General features: G+C 41.4%; 1 protein-coding gene across 2 annotated transcripts in view; it reads right to left on the minus strand.

Moving 5' to 3' along the window:
- The window catches only part of LOC126195009 (vacuolar protein sorting-associated protein 16 homolog), a 231,027-nt gene that overhangs the window by 55,439 nt on the left and 150,734 nt on the right, over positions 1-24,854 (minus strand). For both annotated transcript variants that reach the window (XM_049933435.1, XM_049933434.1), the window contains one exon: positions 4,855-4,989. In XM_049933435.1, coding sequence (XP_049789392.1) covers positions 4,855-4,989 — 135 coding nt within the window. The remainder of the gene's footprint in view (positions 1-4,854; positions 4,990-24,854) is intronic.

The following is a 24,854-nucleotide window of genomic DNA, read 5'->3' on the forward strand; positions in this document are numbered from 1 at the left end:
AGGGAGCTGGGAGGCAGAGGACATATGGACAAATCGGGATGCTGCATATGTTGGGTACACAGCTGAATATAATTTTTGGAAGGGTGGGAAGGACTTTTCAGGTGATATTCCTCTTTTCAGTGCACTAGAGATCAATTGGACTTAGCCAAGCCTTAATGGAAATCTTATATTAACTCTTCCTTCTTAAGAGGAGGAATCGTGGATTTTGAATGCACAATACAAAGACTGCTTCGCAAAAACAGTGATGGGTACTTTGCTCCTGTTTCACAAACAACTTCACCAAGTTTTCCAACAAGAGATAGTGTGAGAGACACTATGTCTGCACTACTTATTGTATTGCAAACAAAGTAAGTACGTAAGTATTAAAAAGCTCCTTTCCCTATTGCTGATCACAATCTTTCTCCAGCTGCAGCCACCAGTCAGGTTGGAACTTTACCAACCTATTTTGATGTCTCTTAAAGATCATAGATTTTCATTTTCATCTATCTTCTTCTGATGATTAGTAAGTGTTTTATTCAGTTAATAATGATTTAGCACAACACTGTTACATTTTAATTCTCACTTCATTCATATTTACTGTTATTAAACACATAATGAATGATCAGCTTGCTTACAATGAAGTATACAGCTTTAACAACACGGACTGGTAAACTCCATAGGCGATCTATGAAAAAGTCACAAGTGTAACAGATAACTTACATACATGGTGGTTATAATTAAACTTCCGCTACTTGAGCCAGTGTACACACAAAACTATTTACCATAAGGGTACTCAACTTTACAGAAATGATGTTCGGACTGTGCATTGCAGGATTTGCACTGTTAGTATGTTGGCGTCTTGACATGCCATTATGTGCCAATACTGCTACAGCAACACCGATTTGAATGCTGTTTTATAAAAAAGAAAAAAGGAAAAAAAGGTACAGTGGTGCTGCTCTTTGTTGGTATCTATGCATTAAAGGAATATGGAGGCCCTCTTTCCACACTAGGGTTGAAGAACATGATTCAGAAGTTCAAATTAACTAGTGATTTGGGAATTGCTCCTGGGAGAGGCTGATGGTCAATTCTACCACAAATTGTTGAAGAAGTTATTACTAATACAGCTGATAATGCTGAAACCAACATCTGATCTTCAAGCAGTGCACAAGCTGTGTCTCAACAGCTGGACATTCCATGGTCTACCATTCGAAAAGTGCTGTGAAAAATTGTGAAATGGTATCTCTAGTGCGGTTCCAGGCTGTTGAGGATAGAGATGGCCATCAGTCTGGTCCCTTTAATCCCACAGAGATGGCCATCACATTGAGTAATATTTTTAAACTGGAATATATATATGGTACACAATTAACATATGTTATTCTCTCGTGTGGAAATTAAAATGTGTTTCCGCCAATGGTTCATTCATTATTTCTCTTTCGCATGTGCTTAGAAATGTTTTCACAAAATTTCTTTGCCCTAAGATCACTCTTTTTCATGGAGGCCCTCTCCAGTAGCAAAAGTTTAATTATAACTACCCCGTAGAACAATGATGGTAGTTCTTGGATGGAGCAATATGTAAAATAAGGGAAAGGCAAGCATTCACCTATAGTAGATCAATACATCAAGCCCAGAAACACGTAACAGATACTAGATGTTTTTCTAACTAAAGTACACACATTCATATACACAACCACATAGAAACCCAAATGCACACAGCAGGAATGGTTATTGGTACTTGATTATTAAAAGCAGTTGCCTGAGCTGATGAAGGTGGGTACAGGGAAGAGAAGAACAAGAAAAGGGAGTAAAGGAAAAAGGCAGGTCTTTGGACAGATGACTCTGTGACCACACTACAAGACAAAAAGAGTACAGGGTAGAACAAAAAGATATATAGGAAGAGGGTGAGGGGGGAAAGGTTAAATACAGAGGGAGAATGAAGGATGAGAGGCTGAAAAGAGGGAGGGACGAAGGGGGGAGGGAGGGAGGGGGGAGGAAGGGGAGGAGGGAGGGAGGGAGGGAGGAGAGGGGGGAGAGAGAGATGGGGGGGAAGAGAGGGAGGGAGGGGGGAGGAAGGGGAGGAGGGAGGGAGGGAGGGAGGAGAGGGGGGAGAGAGAGATGGGGGGAAGAGAGAGAGGGAGGGAGAGGGAGAGAGAGAGAGAGAGACAGAGAGAGAGAGCTCACAGGGGAAAGGGTGGGGGAGAAGAGTGGTGGGAGAAGGCAGAGCTTAAAGTGATACAATAGGAACAGGTCAGTGGAGGTTTAGGGTAAGGGGACTGAAAGTGCAGGATATTCTGGAGAGACAATTCCCATCTGTGCAGTTCACAGAAACTTGTGCTTGTAGGGAGTATCCAAATGGCCCATGTACTGAAGCGGCTGTTAAACTCATTTGTGTTGTGGTGTGCAGCATACTTGGCAACTGGGTAGTCAAGTTTGCGGTTTGCCACAGTTTGGCAGTGGCCACTCATGTGAGTAGACAGCAGGTTACTTGTCATGCCCACATAGAATACTGTAGAGAAATTGGAGCATAGCTCATACATAACATGACTGCTTTCACACTTGGCCCTAGCGATACGAAATGCCTGTGAAAGCAGCCATTTTATATATCAGCTATTAATCCAGTTGCTGAACATGCTGCACACCTCAACACAAAGACTTCAACAGTTGTTTCACTGTGTGGGCCATTTGGATATTGCCTTCCAGCACAATTTTCTTGGGACTGCACAGATGGGAATTTTCTCTCCAGCTTATCATGCACTGTCACAATCCCTCTAGTCTAAATCTCCACTACCCCTCTCCCACTACCTTCTCTCTTCTCTTCTTTCTTTAGTCCACAGCTCAGCTTCTCTGTCCAGGTCATTCATCGCCTTCACCCACCACTCTGCCTCCCCCCCCTCCCCCTCACCATGTGGTCATATTCTCTCTCTCTCTCTCTCTCTCTCTCTCTCTCTCTCTCTCTCTCTCTCCCCACATTTCCTACTCCCCCCCTTCCTTCTGCCCTCTCCGTCTTCATCTTTATCTCCTTCCCTCCTCCCTCCCTCCCTTTCCCACTCTCTCCCTCTTCCTACATGTGTTTTTTGCTCTACTCTCTGTACTCGTTTCCACTTGTAGTGCAGCCCCACAGTCATTTGTCCAAAGAACTCCCTCTTTATTGCTGCCCCCTCCTTACACACTTTACTTCTCCCTCCCCCAATCTATCAGCTCAGACAACTGTTTTTAATAATCAAGAATGAATAACCAGTCTTGCTGTGGCCACAGAAGTGTGTGTGTGTGTGTGTGTGTGTGTGTGTGTGTGGGGGGGGTTGTGTGCGAGAATGTGTGTACTTTTGCTAGAAAAAGAGATAGTCCTGAAAAGCTAGTGCAAAAGCCATTTTGTGTTACATGCATTTATGCTCCATCCATTGATCTGCTATAAGTGAGTGGTTGGCTTTTCCTTATTTTACAGATAACTGACACAACACCTTCAGTCTTTGAATGGTAGCTGCCGACTGACCTTACATGCTGAGAGCTCAGCACTGACATATAACATACAACAATGAGCAATGACTGACTAAAAGGTCAAACTGAATAACACAGAGTTCATACTGGTTGATTGTTGCATGATGGACAAACATTACAACATACCCAGTAACTACATCTTCAATGACAGCATAAAAGACCAGAAAAATAGGTACCACTGTTAACACACATATACATTACACAATAAGTAATTTTAACTGTAAGCTGTATAATCGGGCAAAAATAATGGTTATATTTTATGGGATATAAAATTGGGCACGTACCTGGATCTACAAAAGCCAGAATTTTCTGTGAAGTTAAATTTTCCAATTGAAATATTCTATGCATTAATGAAACTTTATACAATTTTTTTAAAAAATGTGGCTACAAAACTATTAACACTGAAATTTGGAAATAATTACATTTTTAGATTCTAACTTTCTAGAATACGATAATTTTGAATGTGAATAACTTCTGCAATACTAAGTTTTTGGTAAACCAAAAATGTTTGCTTGAAATAGAGTGAGGGCTTTCAAATAAACTATGTTATTCTTAAAACAAATAATTATTAGCAGGATTAGCTTTTGAAATGTATATGGATTGCCTGACCCTAAAACTGTATTGCCTGACCCTAAAACTGTATATATTCCGTTACATAAAATGTCTCAGCAAACTACTTGTATCATATCCTCAGCAGTACAAAAAATTTACCGTAAATCAATAAAGTTTAGTAAAATACATTACACACATAAATTAAGAAATTTTAATTATTCATGGCATAAGCATTAAGACTGAAAAGAAATTTAAAAAAGAAAAAATAGTATTTGTATTAGGAGCACAGAAAGTGGGCTATTCCACCTTGCTACATTTCAAAGATTTTAGTAAATAAACATTTTTTTCCAGTTTGACTGAAAAGAAATCAAAGATGTTGCAAGGTAGTGAAATAATACTGGCAAGGCAGGGGAATACAGCACTTGTCTGAATCCAGTAGCTGTGACACAGTGAAATTATTGTGTGCAAAGCTGTTCTGAAAATAATTTAAATTTCCTTACAACCATTAAAAAAGGGCTGATTTCTCATGTGTACTTAAAAGTCACAGAAGGAGGGGAGGGGGAGGGGGGAGGGGGGGAGGAGAAGGAGGAGGAAGAGGAGCAACAGAGAAGAAAAATAGTTATTAGTCTTGGGGTTAATCTGAAGACCACAGGGAATTACAAGATGTGAACCTCCTAGAACTGAAGTGACACTGCCTTCCTATGACTGACTTGCTTCCCAAGTTAAGAATGAGCTGTAGTATGATTTTAAATTTACATGTGATGAATAAACAACTGCATTTTGGCACTTTCCGTCTGTAAACAGGTGAACGGCTGACTGAATTATACAAACCTTTATTGCAAGTTGTGTCCGACCACAGTCTGCAGCCTTAATAGCAATATCACTGTATGATACACCAGGTGTATCCCCCAACTTCTCTGCGATTTCACGAGCCACCTGTTCACGATCCAGCTGTGTCTGCTTTACCTGCAAGAGATTCAAAGAATAATTTCAACATAACTACAAAAAAGAAGAAGTAAACTGCATACCTCTATATGTACATACATATTCTGCATACTAGTCCACACCAGGCATTTCCCAAACAGAATGGTACTCAGTGAATAAGCAAAACATTTAGCATACTGGCTACTCCAGAATGGAGGAAGGTAACCTTATTTTGGAAATGAAATGTTTTTAATTACGTCAGCATAAACATCATCAGCATACTGCTGCATACCATTAAAGTGGCTCTCGAGGTGCAACTGTCAATGTTAATGTAGACTTCCAGAGCAAGTTTTTGTTAGTGCAGCATGGCATTGAGCTCAGATATTTTTAAAATATGAATAACCTAGTTGCACCCCTCAGTGTTGCAGTTAAACATTTATTTATAAAGAAATGTTAATGCCAAAACTCAGTATCCACACATAAGTGCCATCAATAAAGTTATCTATTTGCGGAACAACAAAGTGCGCAACATAAGAAGGGGGAGTCAGGCAAATTTTGAGACAATGAGAGAAGCCAGTAGAATGCATGTCACTCACAAATCATTTGTTTACTTAAGGAAAAAAGTGAGACACAACTGAGTAGTGAATTACAAAATGTGCCAGGAAAGAGAGAGTAAATAATTTCATGACTGTTTGCAACATTCCTAGCACAGAAAGGATCATAACTGTCTTGGTGTGTATGGAGAGCCAGCTCTGTAAGCAGCATTCCATGACTTCTCATTCTCTGTGTATATGACAAGTTTTCTGGGTCCCAATATACATGAGCAGCCAACTTAGAGCTGTTCAAGCGAAAAATGTGGTGTTCCAGATGAATACCTGCCACTTTTAACAATTGTCCTCGACTCTTATGTACAGTGATCGAGAAGGACACTTTGAAAGGGAACTGCAAGCATTCGAACTGGAAAGGCAAATTTGTTGGGATGATAGGAATTCATGGCATCAATACCATCTCTCCTTTGGCTCCACTACTGATGATGATGCCCTGCATGATACACCCACTCAGCTCTATGAAGTGTGACCTGGTGCCATTGCACAACTTTGGAGTATCCAGGTTATGCATCAGTGTTGTTGTTTTGTTATAGGTTGCCAGAACAACTGGCGCCATACATGCCCATGTCAAAACTGTAGAACACAAAGACAAAGAGAGGAATTAAAAATGACTACACATTAATCCCAATCAACGGAAGAGAAGACAACTAAAAACAGGGACTTGGAGAAAGGTCTATAAAATATGCTTTAGAGAAACAAGAGGTCCAGAGCTAAAAATTAAATGGTTTTCACCATATTGCTACAACAGATAAAAAGAATGCATCAGTATGACAGGCACACCTGTCTTCAGCTCCATCTTCTGGGATGACACCCCCAGCAGCTATAATGAGTAGAAATTTTACAGAGTATGTAGTAGTGTCATCTCTTGTTACCACTGTATCAACTGACATTAGGTTGTCAATTCCTCAGATATGTGATCAATAACTTTTTTATTGATATTTATCACTGATTAATTCGTGGGCACCAATAACTATTTGCTAAAGTTAATGAATTCATTTCACAGTTAAATTGCATGGATGACATTTTAGTCATGTTACACACCCCATGGGAACAGTAATCACATTGACCATCCCATGAGTACAGTGACTTTTTTTCAAAATAAAATTTAGCCTATGTGTTAAATCAGGGTACAGGCTATCTCCATTCCAAAGTTAATCCAAAACCAGAGAGATGCTTAACCATAATGGAGTAACAAACACAATAACTTGACGAAGAAATAAAATAACCAATTTCTAATTTGGTGCAGCACATATGTTATAATATTTCTATGTGCAACAACATTTTTGTGTGTATGCACCTGTTACCTGCAGATATGCTTGCATATCATAATCAAATCCAGCCTCACTAAAAACCTGCCACATTCTACACATAAAGGAATGTCATCTCTATGTCATGCATCGCCATCATTGTGAGTCTTCAAGCATCTCAAAAGCTGCAAGATAGCCTGACTTTCTAAATGCTAAAATTCAATGGGCTTGTACCACTTTGAGGGTTATTTAAACACTGTATTCTTTATATTGGGTTGGGATTGGGTTGTTTGCGGAAGGAGACCACACAGCGAGGTCATCAGTCTCATCGGATTAGGGAAGGATGGGGAAGGAAGTCGGCCGTGCCCTTTCAAAGGAACCATCCCGATTTGCCTGGAGCGATTTAGGGAAATCACGGAAAACCTAAATCAAGATGGCCGGACGCGGGATTGAACCGTCGTCCTCCCGAATGCGAGTCCAGTGTGCTAGCCACTGCGTCACCTCACTCGGTTGAATCATAATATGTAGGACATATTAAAAATAAAAGCATTTTCACAAGTGTGTGTGTGTATATATATATATATATATATATATATATATATATATATATATATATATATATATATATATATATATATATATATGCTTGTGTCTGTGTATATGAGGATGGATATGTGTGTGTGTGCGAGTGTATACCCGTCCTTTTTTTCCCCCTAAGGTAAGTCTTTCCACTCCCGGGATTGGAATGACTCCTTACCCTCTCCCTTAAAACCCACTTCCTTTCATCTTTCCCTCTCCTTCCCTCTTTCCTGACGAAGCAACCGTTTGTTGCGAAAGCTAGAATTTTGTGTGTATGTTTGTGTGTCTATCGACCTGCCAGCGCTTTTGTTTGGTAAGTCTCATCACTTTCTTTCTCTTTAGATATATTTTTTCCACGTGGAATGTTTCCCTCTGTTATATATATATATAATGTGACTTACCAAATGAAAGTGCTGGCAGGTCGACAGACACACAAACAAACACAAATATACACACAAAATTCTAGCTTTCGCAACCAACGGTTGCTTCGTCAGGAAAGAGGGAAGGAGAGGGAAAGATGAAAGGATGTGGGTTTTAAGGGAGAGGGTAAGGAGTCATTCCAATCCCGGGAGCGGAAAGACTTACCTTGGGGGAAAAAAGGACAGGTATACACTCGCACACACACACATATCCACCCGCCCATACACAGACACGAGCAAACATTTGTAAAGGCAAAGAGTTCGGGCAGAGATGTCAATTGAGGCGGAAGTGCAGAGGCAAAGATGTTTAAAGACAGGTGAGGTATGAGTGGCGGCAACTTGAAATTAGCAGAGGTTGAGGCCTGGCGGATAACGAGAGGAGAGGATATACTGAAGGGCATGTTCCCATCTCCGGAGTTCGGATAGGTTGGTGTTGGTGGGAAGTATCCAGATAACCCGGACGGTGTAACACTGTGCCAAGATGTGCTGGCCATGCACCAAGGCATGTTTAGCCACAGGGTGATCCTCATTACCAACAAACACTGTCTGCCTGTGTCCATTCATGCGAATGGACAGTTTGTTGCTGGTCATTCCCACATAGAATGCGTCACAGTGTAGGCAGGTCAGTTGGTAAATCACGGGGGTGCTTTCACACGTGGCTCTGCCTTTGATCGTGTACACCTTCCGGGTTACAGGACTGGAGTAGGTGGTGGTGGGAGGGTGCATGGGACAGGTTTTACACCGGGGGCGGTTACAAGGATAGGAACCAGAGGGTAGGGCAGGTGGTTTGGGGATTTCATAGGGATGAACTAACAGGTTACGAAGGTTAGGTGGACGGCGGAAAGACACTCTTGGTGGAGTGGGGAGGATTTCATGAAGGATGGATCTCATTTCAGGGCAGGATTTGAGGAAGTCGTATCCCTGCTGGAGAGCCACATTCAGAGTCTGGTCCAGTCCCGGAAAGTATCCTGTCACAAGTGGGGCACTTTTGTGGTTCTTCTGTGGGAGGTTCTGGGTTTGAGGGGATGAGGAAGTGGCTCTGGTTATTTGCTTCTGTACCAGGTCGGGAGGGTAGTTACGGGATGCGAAAGCTGTTGTCAGGTTGTTGGTGTAATGGTTCAGGGATTCCGGACTGGAGCAGATTCGTTAGACACAAAGACCTAGGCTTTAGGGAAGGGACCGTTTGATGTGGAATGGGTGGCAGCTGTCATAATGCAGGTGGACGGACGTGTGAAGCTGGCCATTGGACAGATGGAGGTCAACGTCAAGGAAAGTGGCGTGGGATTTGGAGTAGGACCACGTGAATCTGATGGAACCAAAGGAGTAGAGGTTGGAGAGGAAATTCTGGAGTTCTTCTTCACTGTGAGTCCAGATCATGAAGATGTCATCAATAAATCTGTACCAAACTTTGGGTTGGCAGGCCTGGGTAACCAAGAAGGCTTCCTCTAAGCGACCCATGAATAGGTTGGCGTACGAGGGGGCCATCCTGGTACCCATGGCTGTTCCCTTTAATTGTTGGCATGTCTGGCCTTCAAAAGTGAAGAAGTTGTGGGTCAGGATGAAGCTGGCTAAGGTAATGAGAAAGAGGTTTTAGGTAGGGTGGCAGGTGATGGGCGTGAAAGGAAATGCTCCATCGCAGCGAGGCCCTGGACGTGCGGAATATTTGTGAATAAGGAAGTGGCATCAATGGTTACAAGGATGGTTTCCGGGGGTAACAGATTGGGTAAGGATTCCAGGCATTCGAGAAAGTGGTTGGTGTCTTTGATGAAGGATGGGAGACTGCATGTAATGGGTTGAAGGTGTTGATCTACGTAGGCAGAGATACGTTCTGTGGGGCCTTGGTAACCAGCTACAATGGGGCGGCCGGGATGATTGGGTTTGTGAATTTTAGGAAGAAGGTAGAAGGTAGAAGGTAGGGGTGCGGGGTGTCGGTGGGGTCAGGAGGTTGATGGAGTCAGGTGAAAGGTTTTGCAGGGGGCCTAAGGTTCTGAGGATTCCTTGAAGCTCCGCCTGGACATCGGGAATGGGATTAACTTGGCAAACTTTGTATGTGGTGTTGTCTGAAAGCTGACGCAGTCCCTCAGCCACATACTCCCGACGATCAAGTACCACGGTCGTGGAACCCTGGACCGCCGGAAGAATGACGATGGATCGGTCAGCCTTCAGATCACGGATAGCCTGGGCTTCAGCAGTGGTGATGTTGGGAGTAGGATTAAGGTTTTTTAAGAAGGATTGAGATGCAAGGCTGGAAGTCAGAAATTCCTGGAAGGTTTGGAGAGGGTGATTTTGAAGAAGAGGAGGTGGGTCCCGCTGCGACGGAGGACGGAACTGTTCCAGGAAGGGTTCAATTTGGATAGTGTCCTGGGGAGTTGGATCATTGGGAGTAAGATTAGTATCATTTTTCTTCGTGGCGAAGTGATATATCCAGCAGAGAGTACGAGAGTAGGACAGTAAATCTTTGACGAGGGCTGTTTGGTTGAATCTGGGAGTGGGGCTGAAGGTGAGGCCTTTGGATAGGACAGAGGTTTCGGATTGGGAGAGAGTAATGGATGTGACTGTTTCCAGTGATAGTTCGCAATCATGTAATCAAAAGGTAACGGGTCTTGCCATTTATTTGTGCACTAATGCTCTGCAGGTATTTCTGCATTTCACTACAAGTTTCTGGTGTTGCAACTTCTCTATATACAACAATGTTAACCATGATCAGTCTCATGGAACATCTGACATTATTCACTATGTCATTTATAAATATTGTAAACCCTAAAGGTACTAAAACACACTCTTGGGGTCTGCCCGGACCTACTTTTATGCCTGAAGATCTCTCTTTATTGAGAATGACATACAGTTTTATTCGCAAAGAGCCCTTCAGTCCAATCACAAAACTTGTCTGATATTCTGTACACAGATATTTTATTCAGTGCAGGACAGAACTGAATGCCTTCTAAAAGTTAAAGGAACATGCCATCAACCTAGAAGCCACTACCTTCTGCCTTATAGGTTTAATAGGTTACTGTAATATAAAAGGTGGTGAACAGGACTTATGAAATCACAATACCTGCATACTTTTTTTTCTTTTTGAGAAAAAAAAAACTTAGAAATGTTCAGAACGTAGCTATATGTACAAATTAATTTGCAATGTGAATGTAAAATGACTTGCTCTACAGTGCAAAATGATACACAAAAACTGGAAGCCAACTAACAGGGAGTTGGGTTTGAGATGGTTGTTGTTTGCACCACCAATTTTGGCCCCTATAGAGGAGATTTTAATTCTACAGGAAAGTCATAGTGTGCAAGCATAAAATGTGTTAAAACATTATGCAACATGTGGTGTCATCGTAAGACACCACTCGTGCGCTGACCATCAAAAGCTTACCCTAGCGCGAACATCAGTATCTGCGGACCCCAAAGGGTGGCACCATCATTGCAGTATACATAAATTACACACCCCTTCCCCCCTCTCTGGGATGATTACATGATACCAGTGCTCTCACTCTGGCACTGGCATAAAGGATGATGTGGTTGGCAGCCCTGCAGCTAAGCAGACGCGCGTATACGAAGCTCTCGCTAAGTTAAGTGATTAATATTCACATAAGAGCTAATTTAGTTAATATTACATTTTATGCTAGTGTATTTACTTCTTCTCTAGGCTATCTATTGAAGGTTTCGCTTTCCTGATCGTATTTAGATCGAAAAGAAAGTATTTCATAAAGGCCGGTAGTTGCTAGTTTTGTTTACGTTTTCTAGTCGTAAATTTTGTGTGAGTGTAGATTTTCGTTTTTGACTAGAGTTGTCGCTTCAAAGTCAAATTAATTTGTGTCTGTCATACAGAGTTTAGGTAGTTAAAACTTTGGAAGTAAGTTTAAAAGTTTGTTTACTTTTGTGTTTATTTACAGATTAGTACTGGTTACGAAACTACTGTGGTCTTGTGCCAACTTATTCTCTGCTTTTGTGTTAAGTTAATCTATCAAACCATGAGTTATAAATGTGGTGGTTGCCGTAGAAATTTGAAAGAGGGGGTGCTCTGTGTAGACTGTAAGTTATAGTTTCATTGGGGCGAATATAGCGGTGAGGAAATTAGGGTAGAAAATGCGGCTCTTCCATGGCAGTGTAGGTTATGTAGAAAGAACAGAAAAATTGCTGAACAGGAAGAAAAAATTTGTGCCCTTAAGGCTGAATTAGATAACATGAACTTGGAATTATGTAGGTTAAGGGAGGAAAAAAGAGACTGGGAACTAGGAAAAGGTAGCAAGCAAAGGGCGAAAAAGGGAAACACTTGAACACTTGAAAAAACTCCAGAAATCCAAATAGTGAATCAGTTTGGCTTGCTATTTGAAGTGGAGAAAGGGCCTCATCCAGATGTCATTGAAACTATGTTGAAGCAGAATACTAGCTTAAAGGAAAAAGACAGGTCGGGATCAAACCAGAATAGGAAAAGTAGAATTCTGCTTATAGGCAGCAGTCATGGAGGGGTGTGGACCAGCAGCTTCAGGAGAAATTAGGTGCAGGGTACCAGGTCACAAGTTTTGTGAAACCAAGTGCTAGCCTTAGCCAGGTGACAGAAAACTTAGGTCAGCTATGCAGGGCCATTGAGAAGGAAGATCAGGTAATTATCATTGGGGGAGCAGGAAACAGCCTGGCTATGAATCCAAGATGCAGTATTAGGGGTGACCTGGATAAAATAGGAGCAGAAACAGGGTGCACAAATGTGGGGTTTGTGGAGGTCTTTGAGTGCCATGACCAGCCCTGGGTAAACACTGCTGTCAGGCATGTTAACACTGATCTGAACAGGATGCTCCAGACACCGGCAAAATCTCACATAAGTGTCATTCCAGTTAATGCAATTGGTAGGTGGGGATACACTACACATGGCCTGTACCTTAATAGGAAAGGGAAGGGGGCCACAGCCACACAAAGGGAGATCCCTGTGGTTAATGGCTCCAGACAGGTTAAAGACAACAATCAAGATAAATAGAATAAAAGAAACTTCATGCACAGTAAATAGGGGCAAAGCTAAGGGCAGTATCAACTTACTTCATCAAAATATCAGGGGAATAAAAAATAAAGTAGATGAGCTATTAGTGTGTTTACATGATCTCAAAAATAAGAATGAGATTGATATACTCTGTCTGTCTGAACAGGGATGGATAGTGTCAGTATAAGTGGGTATAATTTAGCATCTTACACTTTTAGATCTAGGCTGGATAAAGGAGGAGTTGCCGTTTTCATAAAACAAGGGTATTAATACAAAACTGTAGAAGTAAGCAAATAATGTGCTGATCAGCACTTAGAGGTTTGTGCATGTCAACTTCAGCTAGATAATGCGCTATTGATATTAGCAACAGTGTACAGGTACCCGTTAGGAGACTGGGAGCTATTCATAAAAAAAATTTGACCCCCGATTATGCTGTCTGTCAGACAAAAAGAAGAAGTTATCAATCTGTGGTGATTTCAATGTAAACTTTCTAACCAGTTCTGATAGGAAAAGTGAACTAGAAGTGTTATTAACAACACATAACTTAGAATCAGTGGTCAATTTCCCTAAACGTATAGCTCAAGACAGTAGCACTCTAATAGATAATGTATTTGTACAGAAAGAGGATGTAAAACAGTCACATGCTTTCTCTGTGGTAAGTGGATTGTCAGGCCATGATGCACAACTGATTAACTTACAAAACCTAACAGGGTGTACAGTTCAGACACCATTATGTAAAAGTGTGAGGTTGCTCAACCCAGTATCTATAGAGCACTTCAGAGAAAGTTTAAGAAATGTTAATTGGGGAGATGTATATAATGAGCCAAATGCTAATGATAAATGCAACATGAGAATAGTTCAAAAGAAAAAGCCAGGCAATACAGGGAAGAGTCAATTTTGAAAAATCTTAGTCAGATAACTTTCACCTAACAACCTCTTGTGAAATAAGTAAAATTATTAAATCTTTGAAAAATAAATGTTCTTTTGGAGTAGATGACATCTCTAATAAGATATTAAAACAATGTGGCGCAATTACAGCTGATGTTCTCAGTCACATATTTAATGCATCACTACCTCAAAGTATTTTACCAAACAGGTTAAAATATGCCATTGACAGGCCTCTCTACAAAAAGGGGGACGCCACAGATGTCAGTAATTATCGGCCAGTATCCCTGCTTGCAGCATTTTCAAAAATCTTCGAGAAAATAATGACTCAAGAGTGGTTATCCATCTCAATAGTAATGGGATACTTATTAAATCACAGTTCGGATCTCAAAAATGTTGTTCCACTGAGACAGCAATACACAATTTCACTGTCCACGTTATAGAGTCTCTAAATAGTACAATGTCACCAATAGGAATTTTTCTGTGACTTGTCCAAAGCATTTGATTGTGTGAACCATGGCATTACGTTACAGAAATTGCTATTCTATGGTATAAATGGAATAGAGTATGAGTGGTTTACGTCATACCTACAGAACAGGAAACAAAAAATTTCTTTATAAGGGTCAAGTGATTTAAATAAGTTTTCCTCTTCATCTAACCAGGGTGAAATTACAGTAGGTGTTCAATCATGGGTCCCCTTCTGTTGTTGATATATGTGTATGACCTCCCTTCTCGTCTGAAACAAGAAGCTGAACTGACACTGTTTGCTAATGATACAAGCATAATTATTAAACCAGTAAAAGAAACTCCAATTGAAAATGATACAAATAAGGTCTTTGGAAAAGTCATTGATTGGTTTTCTGCAAATGGGCTTGCTCTAAACTTTGAAAAAACACAGTACATCCAATTTTCTGCTGCAAAAAGTACAGTTCCTTCAATAAATATAACACATCAACAAAAGTCAGTAGACAGGGTAGAGCATACTAAGTTTTTGGGTATACATATTGTCCCATAGAAGAAGGTGTAATTAGATGAATGATGAGCATTAACTTCACTTAACAAAAGTTTATTCAGCACTTGCACATACAAGAGCGTGGAGCGAGATGCCTCCGGCCAGAACACATATGGTATATATACAGCTATAGAACATTCCAGTACAATGATTCTTGACATTTGTGGATACTTCTAGAATGTACTTGAACCAAATATAGAAATTAAAATGGTACAGTCCAAGTGAGTATTGAACTCATGACCCTCAACAATTTAGTACCATAACCACTACACCAAGGTACTACTCAGCTTCTTCTGCAACATTGCTCCCTCCTTAAGAGAACAGCGTCTCGGTGTTCCATCCTCCTAGTCCAGAACGAATCATCAGTCCTGCATACTCCAACTCCCGATGACTGATGCTCACCCTGGTGGTGATCTTCTTAGAACTTCTTTTGCCGCTACGCCCTTAATCACCTATCTGCTTGTTGCCTGTCACCGGACCTTCGAATTTACCCTGGGTGGCAGGATCCTCGCAGGGCTTCATTTGAAGGACATGGACCGTATCTCTGATCTTTCGGGGTTGAAATCTTCAACTTCATAAGTAACATCAGACAACTGTCTTACAACCTTATAAGGTCCAAAGTAACGCCTGAGGAGCTTCTCAGAGAGACCAACCTTCCAAACAGTAGTGAAGATCCAGACGAGGTCACCAGGCTGATAGACAAAAGGGCGGTGGCTCGCGTCATACCTTCAGCAATAATTTCCTTGAGCCTGCAGCATGTGGAGTCGAGCTAACTGCCGAGCTTCCTCAGCTCTGGTTAACACCTGGCCGATGTAGTCATCCACGTCATCAGGATGTAACGGAAACACAGTGTCCATCGTTGTAGTCGCCTCATGCCCATACACCAGGAAACATGGCATAAATCCTGTGGTGTCTTGTTTGGCGGTGTTGTACGCAAACGTCACGAAAGGTAGCACCTCATTCCAGTTGCTCTGCTCAACATTGATGAACATTGATAGCATATCGGCCAGGGTCTTATTAAGGCATTCAGAAGCCCGTTAGATTGTGGATGGTAGGCAGTAATGTTGCACTGATGGTTTATCTCGGTCACAAGATTCGATTGAAAAACTTTCCCTCGATCCGTAATTAATGACCTTGGGGCACCCTATTTTAATACAATGTCTTCCACAATGAATTTGGGTACCTCGGATGCTTCGGCTATTTTCACGGCTTTAGTAATGACATAGTGTGTCAGATAATCAGTGCAAACAATAATCCATCTATTGCCACTAGCAGATGTTGGAAATCATCAGAGGAGGTCAATCCCAAAACACCGGAAAGGCATTTCAGCTGGTGGAATTGGTACGAGTCGGCTAGGTGGTTTCTGAGGAACTGCCTTTCTCCTCTGGTACTCGTGACAGTGGGACACATTGTGACGGACACTCTTAAATAAACCTGGTCAGAAAAATCTCTTGCGAATTCTATCATAGGCCTTAATAAATCCTAAATGTCCGGCCTCAGGTGAGTCATGGAATTTTTGTAGAACATCTAAGTGCATGTGTTTAGGAATCACTGGTAACCACCTCTTTCCAAACAGATCAAAGTTTTTATTGCAAAGTAATCCATTAACTATCTTAAATTGTCTTTTCCCATCCTCTGACCAGTTTAAGGCACGCAAAATTTTAGATATCTTGGCATCCTTCTTCTGCTCAGCAGAGAGATCCTGGAGTGCAGCGAGACAGTTACTATGTTCATCGAAGTCTTGATGGCCTTGCACTGGGTTTCTTGAGAGACAGTCGGAATCTTGGTGTTTTCTTCCACTTTTGTACACTTTAGTAATGTCATACTCTTGAAGACGTAGTGCCCACCTGGTCAGTCGTCCTGTTGGATCCTTAAGACCTGTCAACTAACAAAGTGAATGATGGTCTGTAACAACTGTGAATGACCTTCCATAAAGATACTGTCGAAATCTGCACATGACTCAGATCACAGCAAGACATTCTCTTTCTGTAGTTGAGTAGTTTCTCTCGGCTTTTGTAAGTGTCCTAGAAGCATAGGCTATAACCTTCTCCTTTCCATCCGAAATTTGCACCAGAACAGCACCGAGCCCATACCCACTGGCATCTGTGTGTAGTTCTGTAGGTGCTCTCCATCATACAGACCAAGTATAGGATCAGACATCAGAGCTTTTCGCAGCACATCGAAAGAATCTCATTGAGCACCACCCCAGATAAATATAGCATCAGCTTTTAACAACTCTTGGAGTGGCCTGGCTTTGATACAAAAGTCTTTGATAAAATGACGGTAATAAGAACAGAATCTGAGGAAGCTTCTCAGATCTCTAATACTTTTAGGAATAGAAAATTCCATTACAGATCTCACCTTTTCTGGGTCTGGCCACACACCTTCGTTTGACAAAAGTTGTCCAAGTATTTTGATTTCTTTTGCTCCAAAGAGACACTTTCTTGGATTAATTTTCAGTCCACCTTGATGGTTACATTTAAGAAAGGCCCTCAGACTTTTTTATACCTTCATCAAATGTCTCTGAGAACACTATAATGTTATCTAAACAACAAAGACACATTGTCCAATTCAGGTGATGTAGAAGATTATCCATCATCCGTTGCAAAGTTGTTGGTGCATTACACAAACTAAATGTCATTACCTTAGACTCATACAGGCCCTCAGGGATGATGAATGTAGTTTTCTCACGATCAGCCTCATCTACTTCGATTTGCAGTATCCCGAGTACATGTCCATGGTTGAGAAAAACTTAGCCCCCTTCAGACAATCTAGTGTATTGTCAATTTGTGGAAGAGGGTAAACATCCTTTTTAATTACCTTGTTAAGCTTCCTGTAATTAACACAAAAGCGCCAACTGCCATCCTTCTTCCTGACGAGGACCACTGGTGATGACCATGGGCTCTGCGAAAGCTGAATGATGTTATTCTTCATCATTTTCTCTACTTCATCGCGAATTATTCAACATTCTGTTGCTGACACACGGTATGCTCTCTGGCTTATTGGTTGATAGTCTCCAGTGCTTCACCATCGATTTGTCTAATTGCTCTTCACCTGTGGATTGAAGCATTCAGAGACCTCTTGAAGAATGGCAAGTAGCTCCTTCTGTTGTTCCTTAGTGAGATCTGGTGATAGTCAAGCTAGAAGATCTTGTCTCGTAGTGGTAGCGCTAATTTAGCCCACAGACTCGGCATGGGAGGTTTCTATTATGCTCAGCTGTTCTTCAATTAACGGCTCAGCGTTTGCTACGCACATGCATCTTGGAAGAATCTGCGGTTCTTGGCGACAGTTAACTATCCACAATTCACCGAATCCTTTCTTAAACGAGATGATGGAGGCTGGGATGACCAAGTTATTCTTCAGTGGTATGCTTCTCTTACATTCCACTACAAGATCCATGGGCTGATGCATGGCATGACACATGACAGTTACCTTTCTAGCACTGACTGCAGGAATGATCACTTCATCCAGCAAACATAGTCTCCACACACTCAGATGTTCGTCTTCCTTTCCATAGTACCTCATCTCGTCTAGCATAATCTTCGAGCGACCACAATCTGTAATTGCCTGCGAAGCTTTCAGAATGTCCTAACCGAGAATAACATCATGACTACACTCTTGTAAAATGATGAATTCTAAGGGCTGTGTATGGCCACTTACACCCACACGAATGGTACATCTTCCTGTAGGTTTTACATATTTCCCATTAGTCACCTTCAGCAGAGATGTTTTGTTGTCGATGAATGCGATTTTCTGCAACTGGTGCAGTACTTCTCTGAAATGACTGAATATGATGCTCCAGAGTCCGCAAGAGCTTGGGCTGGTCGGCCATCCATGAGGATATCGATGTAGTTTCCTATCATTTTTGTAGTGATCGACGGTGGACGATTTTGCTCTTCCTCCAAGGAACGTCGCACTCTTTAGTTTTCCAGGTTGCAGTGGCTAGGTGATCGGCTGGAGCTTCTAAACGGCGATGGAGACCTTGATCTGTGTGTTGGGGAGCGTCCTCTCCACTGGTTAGCTTGCAGCGATGGTGACCTATGTCGTACTGCACCCACATCATCTTGTTCATCTTCATCGTCCCGGAGTTGGGGTCAGCTAAGATCGGTCTGCTGTCTTCTGGCACAGGCGTCATCAAATATTCATTGCCTTTCTTGACAATAGCGCACCATATGTCCTGGTCATCTGCAGTAGAAACATACTGGTTGGTTATCCTGGGTCCTCCAGACAAGTCTTCCTTGGTGCCCAAACAGGCTCCTTATGCAGCATTGTAGGAATGTAACTCCGGCTCAGTTTCAACTTTTTCACCATTTTAAAGGGAAATGAAGGATGAGAGATTGGGTTCAATGTCTCTTCCACTTCCTCCCTTATGACCTCTTGAAGCGTTTCGGTTTTTTGTTCACCGTGCAATCCAAGTGCCTTCTGAACTTCCTCTCTCTCGCTATCTGACGAAGAAAACTTGTGAAATCAGTTGCTCCCTCCATCACAGACATTGATACAACATTTGGAAGCCATTCAAACTTCTTGCGTGTAATTCTTTTTTGATGCATTGTCTTGATATACTGGCACCATTTTATGAAGTCGTCTGCTGTCGAAACCTCCTTCAGGAGTAAGGCTTGATACATGTCCTCAGCAACACCCTTCATGAGATGTGCAACCTTATCTTTCTCCTTCATTCTAGTATCCTATTTTACACAGCTCCAAGATGTCTTGAATGTAGGATGCTGTAGTTTCTCCAGGACGCTGTGCCCTGCACCTTAATTTATCTTCAGCCTTGCACTTCTGTCGTGGTGTGTCGCCAAAATACTTGTGCAGTTCCACCTGGAATACTTCCCAGCCTGTGAACTTCTCCTTGTTGTTCTCATACCATTGCTTTGCAGTGCCCTCCAAGAAGAAAAATACGTCAGCCAAACACATGGTGTCATCCCATTTGTTAAATTTGGCTATACGCTCATATACCTTCAGCCACTCGTTTGGATCTTGGCCATTGTCACCAGAGAACCCGGAAGGATGTCTCATGTGGTGCCACACAGTTGCTGTCATTGTAATGTCCTCTTCTTCTTCTTCTTCTTCTGTCTCTGATAGATTGCAATCTGTTAAATATGGCTTGAACTCGGGTTTCTCACCACGTAAACGGTGGCTCTGTCGTGGCCTGATGGAAGCCACTGTGTCGTCGATAATGTGCGCTATCACAAGTTCCAATACCCAGTGCCTCCACCAGAATAATGTCACATAGAAGAAGATGTAATTAGATCAATGATGAACACTAACTTCAATTAACAAAGGTTTATTCACCACTTGTACACACAAGAGTGCGGAGCGAACTGCCTCCAGCCAGAACACATTCAGTATATATACAGCTACAGAACATTCCAGTACAATGATTCTTGACATTTATGGATACTTCTAGAATGTACTCGAACTGAATATAGAAATTAAAATGGCACAGTCCAGGTGAGTTTTGAACTCATGACCCTGCATTCAACATAACCACTACACCACAGTACTACTCAGCTTCCTCTGACAATATAGATGAGAATCTTAATTGGAACATTCATATTTTGGATCTTCTAAAGCAACTAGGTTCAGTAACTTTTGCAATCAGAATAATTGCCAATTTTGAGGATATAGAAATTAGTACGCTAACATACTTTGCATCACTCTCTGATGTCATGCAGAATAATATTTTGGGGTAACTCAACACTTAGACAAAAAGTATTCACTGCTCGAAAGAAAGTGGTTAGAATAATGTGTGGGGTTCATAGTCACACTCTTGTAGGCATTTTTTTAAAAAGATTGGGAATTTTTACAACAGCCTCACAGTACATTTACTCACTAATGAAATTTGTTCTCAACAACATGGGCCAGTTTAAAAACAACAGTGACATTCATGATTATAATACCAGAAAAAAGACAGACTTACACTATCCTTTACTCAACCCATCTTTGGCACAGAGAAGGGTAAAATATGCTGCTATAAAAATTTTTGACAAATTACCAGACAAAATAAAATGTCTGACAGACAGCAGCAATAGCTTCAAAAATTAATTGAAATCATACCTCCTTGAAAACTCCTTCTATACCATAGATGAATTCTTGAATAGGAATAAAAAATCTATAAATATAGTATATGCATGTTGTGCCATTTAAGGTAATGGGGTAAATAATAGAAATGTACTTTTAAAAATCTTTTTTCATACCAGTACGTGCATTTCTTGTGCACTTGACACGTTCCACATCATAATGGCTACTCTACCGTGCAACTGATCAACGGAACACACAACCAACAAAACAAACAAACAAACCACGACAGCAGTTGGGGACCAGTTCATCAGGGCTCAGTTCAACAATTCAGATGTAAGTGACAGCAACTGCCAATGTTATAGTTAATTAGGTCTGTGAGAACCAGGAAAACACACACACATACACACACACACACACACACACACACACACACACACAAACACAAACACAAACACAAACACACACACACACACACACACACACACACACACACATATTCACACATTCACAACTCACAGGCACATGACAACTGTCTCCAGGCACTGGAGCCCAACTGTGATTGCTTCTGACATGAACAGCAATCTGCTGGATGGGTGGTGCAGGTCAGGAGGAGGTATGGGGCAGGGAGGGATACCGGGGTAGGGGTAGGAGAAGATGCTGGGCTGCCTGTGGGAGACTGCAGAGACATATTGTGGACAGAATAAGGATGCTCGTTGCAGTGTTGGGAGGCTCTGCTTGGAGGGTGGAGGAAAGGGAGGGGGGTAGGAGAGGATTAGAGAAGAGGGAAAGACTAGTAGGAGTACCGGGAGAACAGAAGGCATGTATGGATATGGCATGTATGGACATCCACCCCTACTCCACCCTTGCTCTCAACCCCTTGCCTCACAGCTCACATTCATGCAACAGATCCAGATGCAAAACCTGTCCCATATATCCCCACACTACCACAGTCCTGTCAAAGGTAACTCCTATCATATCAAAGGCAAGATATCTGTGAAAGCAGTCATGTGATCTACAAAGCAAGCTGCAACCACTGTGCCACTTTCTGTGTGGGGATGATAACTAATAAGCTGTCTGTCCACATGAATGGCCACTGTCCAACTGCAGCCAAGAAACAGCTGGACCACCCAGTTACTCAACATGCTGCCCAACACGATATGCTTCACTCTAATGCTCGCTTCACAGTGTTTGTCTCTGGATTCTTGCTACCAACACCAGCTTTTCTGAACAGTGCAGGTGAGAACTCTCCTTAAAACATATCATTCATTCCTGCAACTTTCTGGGCCTCAACTTTAGTACATGTCTTCCACCAATCTATCCCCTTCCCTGCTCCAACGCTAGCACAACACATGCCTTCTATCCCACTAATACTCCTACTACTCTTTACACTTTCTCTACTTCTCTCTTCTGCTCCTCCCTCCTACCCCCAACCCCCCTCCCAGCACAGCCTCCTAACACTACACCTAACAGCCCTCTCCTGTCCTCAACATGTCCCTGTATGCTCCCACAGGCAGCATACTATTTTCTCCCACCTCTTCCCTGCTATCCCTCCCCCTCCCATCTCCAGTCCCAGTCTCATTCCTCCTCTTTACATTATCTGCACCACACTCCTCCTCCTTACATTACTTTCACCACCCACCCCAGCAGATTGCGGTTCACATCAGACACAGTCATAGTCAGGTTCCAGTGCTCGGAGACAGAGGCCATATGTGTGTGAGTTTTGCTTTTGTAAAAGTGAGTGTGTTTTCTATTTCAGAAGAAGGACTTTGTCCAACAACTTAATATTTCAGCAGTCTCCCTCATTGTGCCTGTCTGCGATTCAATGCCTCCTCTGAGTGGTAAGTAGCAGTCAATCCTTTCATATAGTTTTTATCCTGTCCAGGAATTTCCATTATTTAATACAAAATAATATGATGATAGTTTGATTTTATGCAATTGAACCTTGTTTAGTGTTGTTTAACTCTCTGGGCCTCGATTTGTATTCAAGGCATGTGAGCTCATGATACCCCAACTCCTTTTCAAGTTGCTTTGCAAATAAATTGTCAACAATATCTAGAAATCTCTCTCTCTCAGTGCATGATTTTCTATGTAAGCTATTTCTAGCTCTTTCTGTTGCCATTGGTTTCACAATTCAGCTAACTCAGCTTCCAGAACTGTTAATCTGGTCTGGAAGCTTCTTTAAGCAACTGCATGTTAAACCTGCATTCTAATTCATTTACAATGTTCACATCATTCTTGAACACATCAAATTTAAGTGATATTTCTTGTTTTACTCTTTGATATTCTCCTGACTTTTTGTCAAATTTGTTCAGCTGTTTTTGCTTCAATGAGCTCACTGCAGTATCTTTAGGTCAACGTTCTGGCTACTTACATTTAATGTTGAACATATCAGCAGTGGATTTTGTTATGTGATACTGACAGTCTCTGTAGTGATTACAATCAGACATACAACTGTTATCAGCAAAGGTATACATGTCTCTTCTTCAAATTCTGCTAGATTCATTTTCATTTCTCTAATAGTCACTCAGAGCCTCACACAATACTTCAAGTGCAGTTAGATGTTCACTCTGATGATATCTCGTTTCTACTGAAGTATCAACATTTCTTGTTGGACCAGTTTTACTGTTTCCCCTCTATATTTAAAAAATATTAATTTAATACTTTTGCTCTGTCATCATCTCAAACCACTTCCCACTTCACAGAAACAACTTCACTACCAACTCATAACAAACGTTTAACCTCTTCCTAAACTTATGAATCTTCAACATACCATTTTAAGTGTTCATAGAATGAAGTTTCCTAAATTTTTATGTGAGGGTGATATATGTACCACACACCCAAACGAATGTTTCATCATTTCTTCCTCCCCTTTTTTGGAAACCAGACACACATCTTCACATTTTGTAAAAGTACTTCCAGTAGGAAGAACATACTGCTTCAATAGTTTTCACTTTGATTGGGGTCACATGCAAATCTCAACAATTCAAAACTTCATTGCTTTCCTCTGAAGTATTAAAACTCATTCTACAATTGTTTACAAATATTAGGGAAAAAATATGAAAAATTACAATGAACCAAGAAAATCTTTTGAGTTGTCAAAGACTTCTTAATTTCCTAATGAATTTTGTGAATGAAAACAAGAAAAAATACTTCACACTTTAGTGCTGAGGACCGACTTTTGTCTCACTCATTTTCTTTTGCAGATCACATAACAAATGAAAATTTTCAGCATGTGTAACAAGTAAAATTACACATTAATTATAAATTAATAGGAAGAAGTAGCTGTTACACACTATATTTGTAACTTAATATCTTTAAACTGTGTGTGTTCTTATCTTGGCTAACTCTAAGACAGTTTGAAAAAAGCAGCTGCTTATATTGAAGATTTGTTGCTTTATTTGCTACTGCTAGTTTAATATCCACACGCTTACACAGCAACTTCTAGAACAATAGTCATCTAAATTTGTGAGAACAATTTACAATAAGCATACGTACTTCTCATGTGCAACAATGTTACATATGTTGTTATATGAGGAAAATGGTTCTGTGAATGATGGAGGGGAGGGGGGAGGAGCAGAGGAGGAGGAGGAGGAGGAGGAGGAGATTAGTGTTCAACGTCCTGTCAACAACGAGGTCATTAGAGATGGAGCACAAGCTTAGCCTAGAGAAGGATGGGGAGGGAAATAGGCTGTGCCCTTTCAAAGGAACCACCCCAGCATTTGCCTGAAGCAATTTAGGGAAATCATGGAAAACATAAATCAGGATGGCCAGACATGAGTTTGGACTATTGTCCTCCCAAATGCTAGTCTAGAGTGCTGCCCACTGCGCCACCTCACTTGGTTTCTGTGATGTGGGAAGAACGTTGGATAGATTGGCACTAAACAATGACTTAAGGAGCACCTAAATATTGCAAGAAAGTTCATTCATTACAGCCTAGGATAATACTGAGTAATAAGAGGTACAATGCATTATTTTCATGATGATTAATCAGTTTAGGAGGTAGCAAATATCTTAGTGTGAAAAATTGCTAGTGAGTGAAGCTTGTGGAGGAATTTTAAAAAGTGTAGGTAGTGGTGAAGCTGGAAATGTATTTGTTATTTATTCATTCCATACATCCCATCAACAAGAGGAACTTTTCGGGATGTCAAATGAGTTAAGGTA

The sequence above is a fragment of the Schistocerca nitens genome, chromosome 7 (assembly GCF_023898315.1).
Source record: "Schistocerca nitens isolate TAMUIC-IGC-003100 chromosome 7, iqSchNite1.1, whole genome shotgun sequence".
Taxonomy (NCBI): Eukaryota; Metazoa; Arthropoda; class Insecta; order Orthoptera; family Acrididae; genus Schistocerca; species Schistocerca nitens.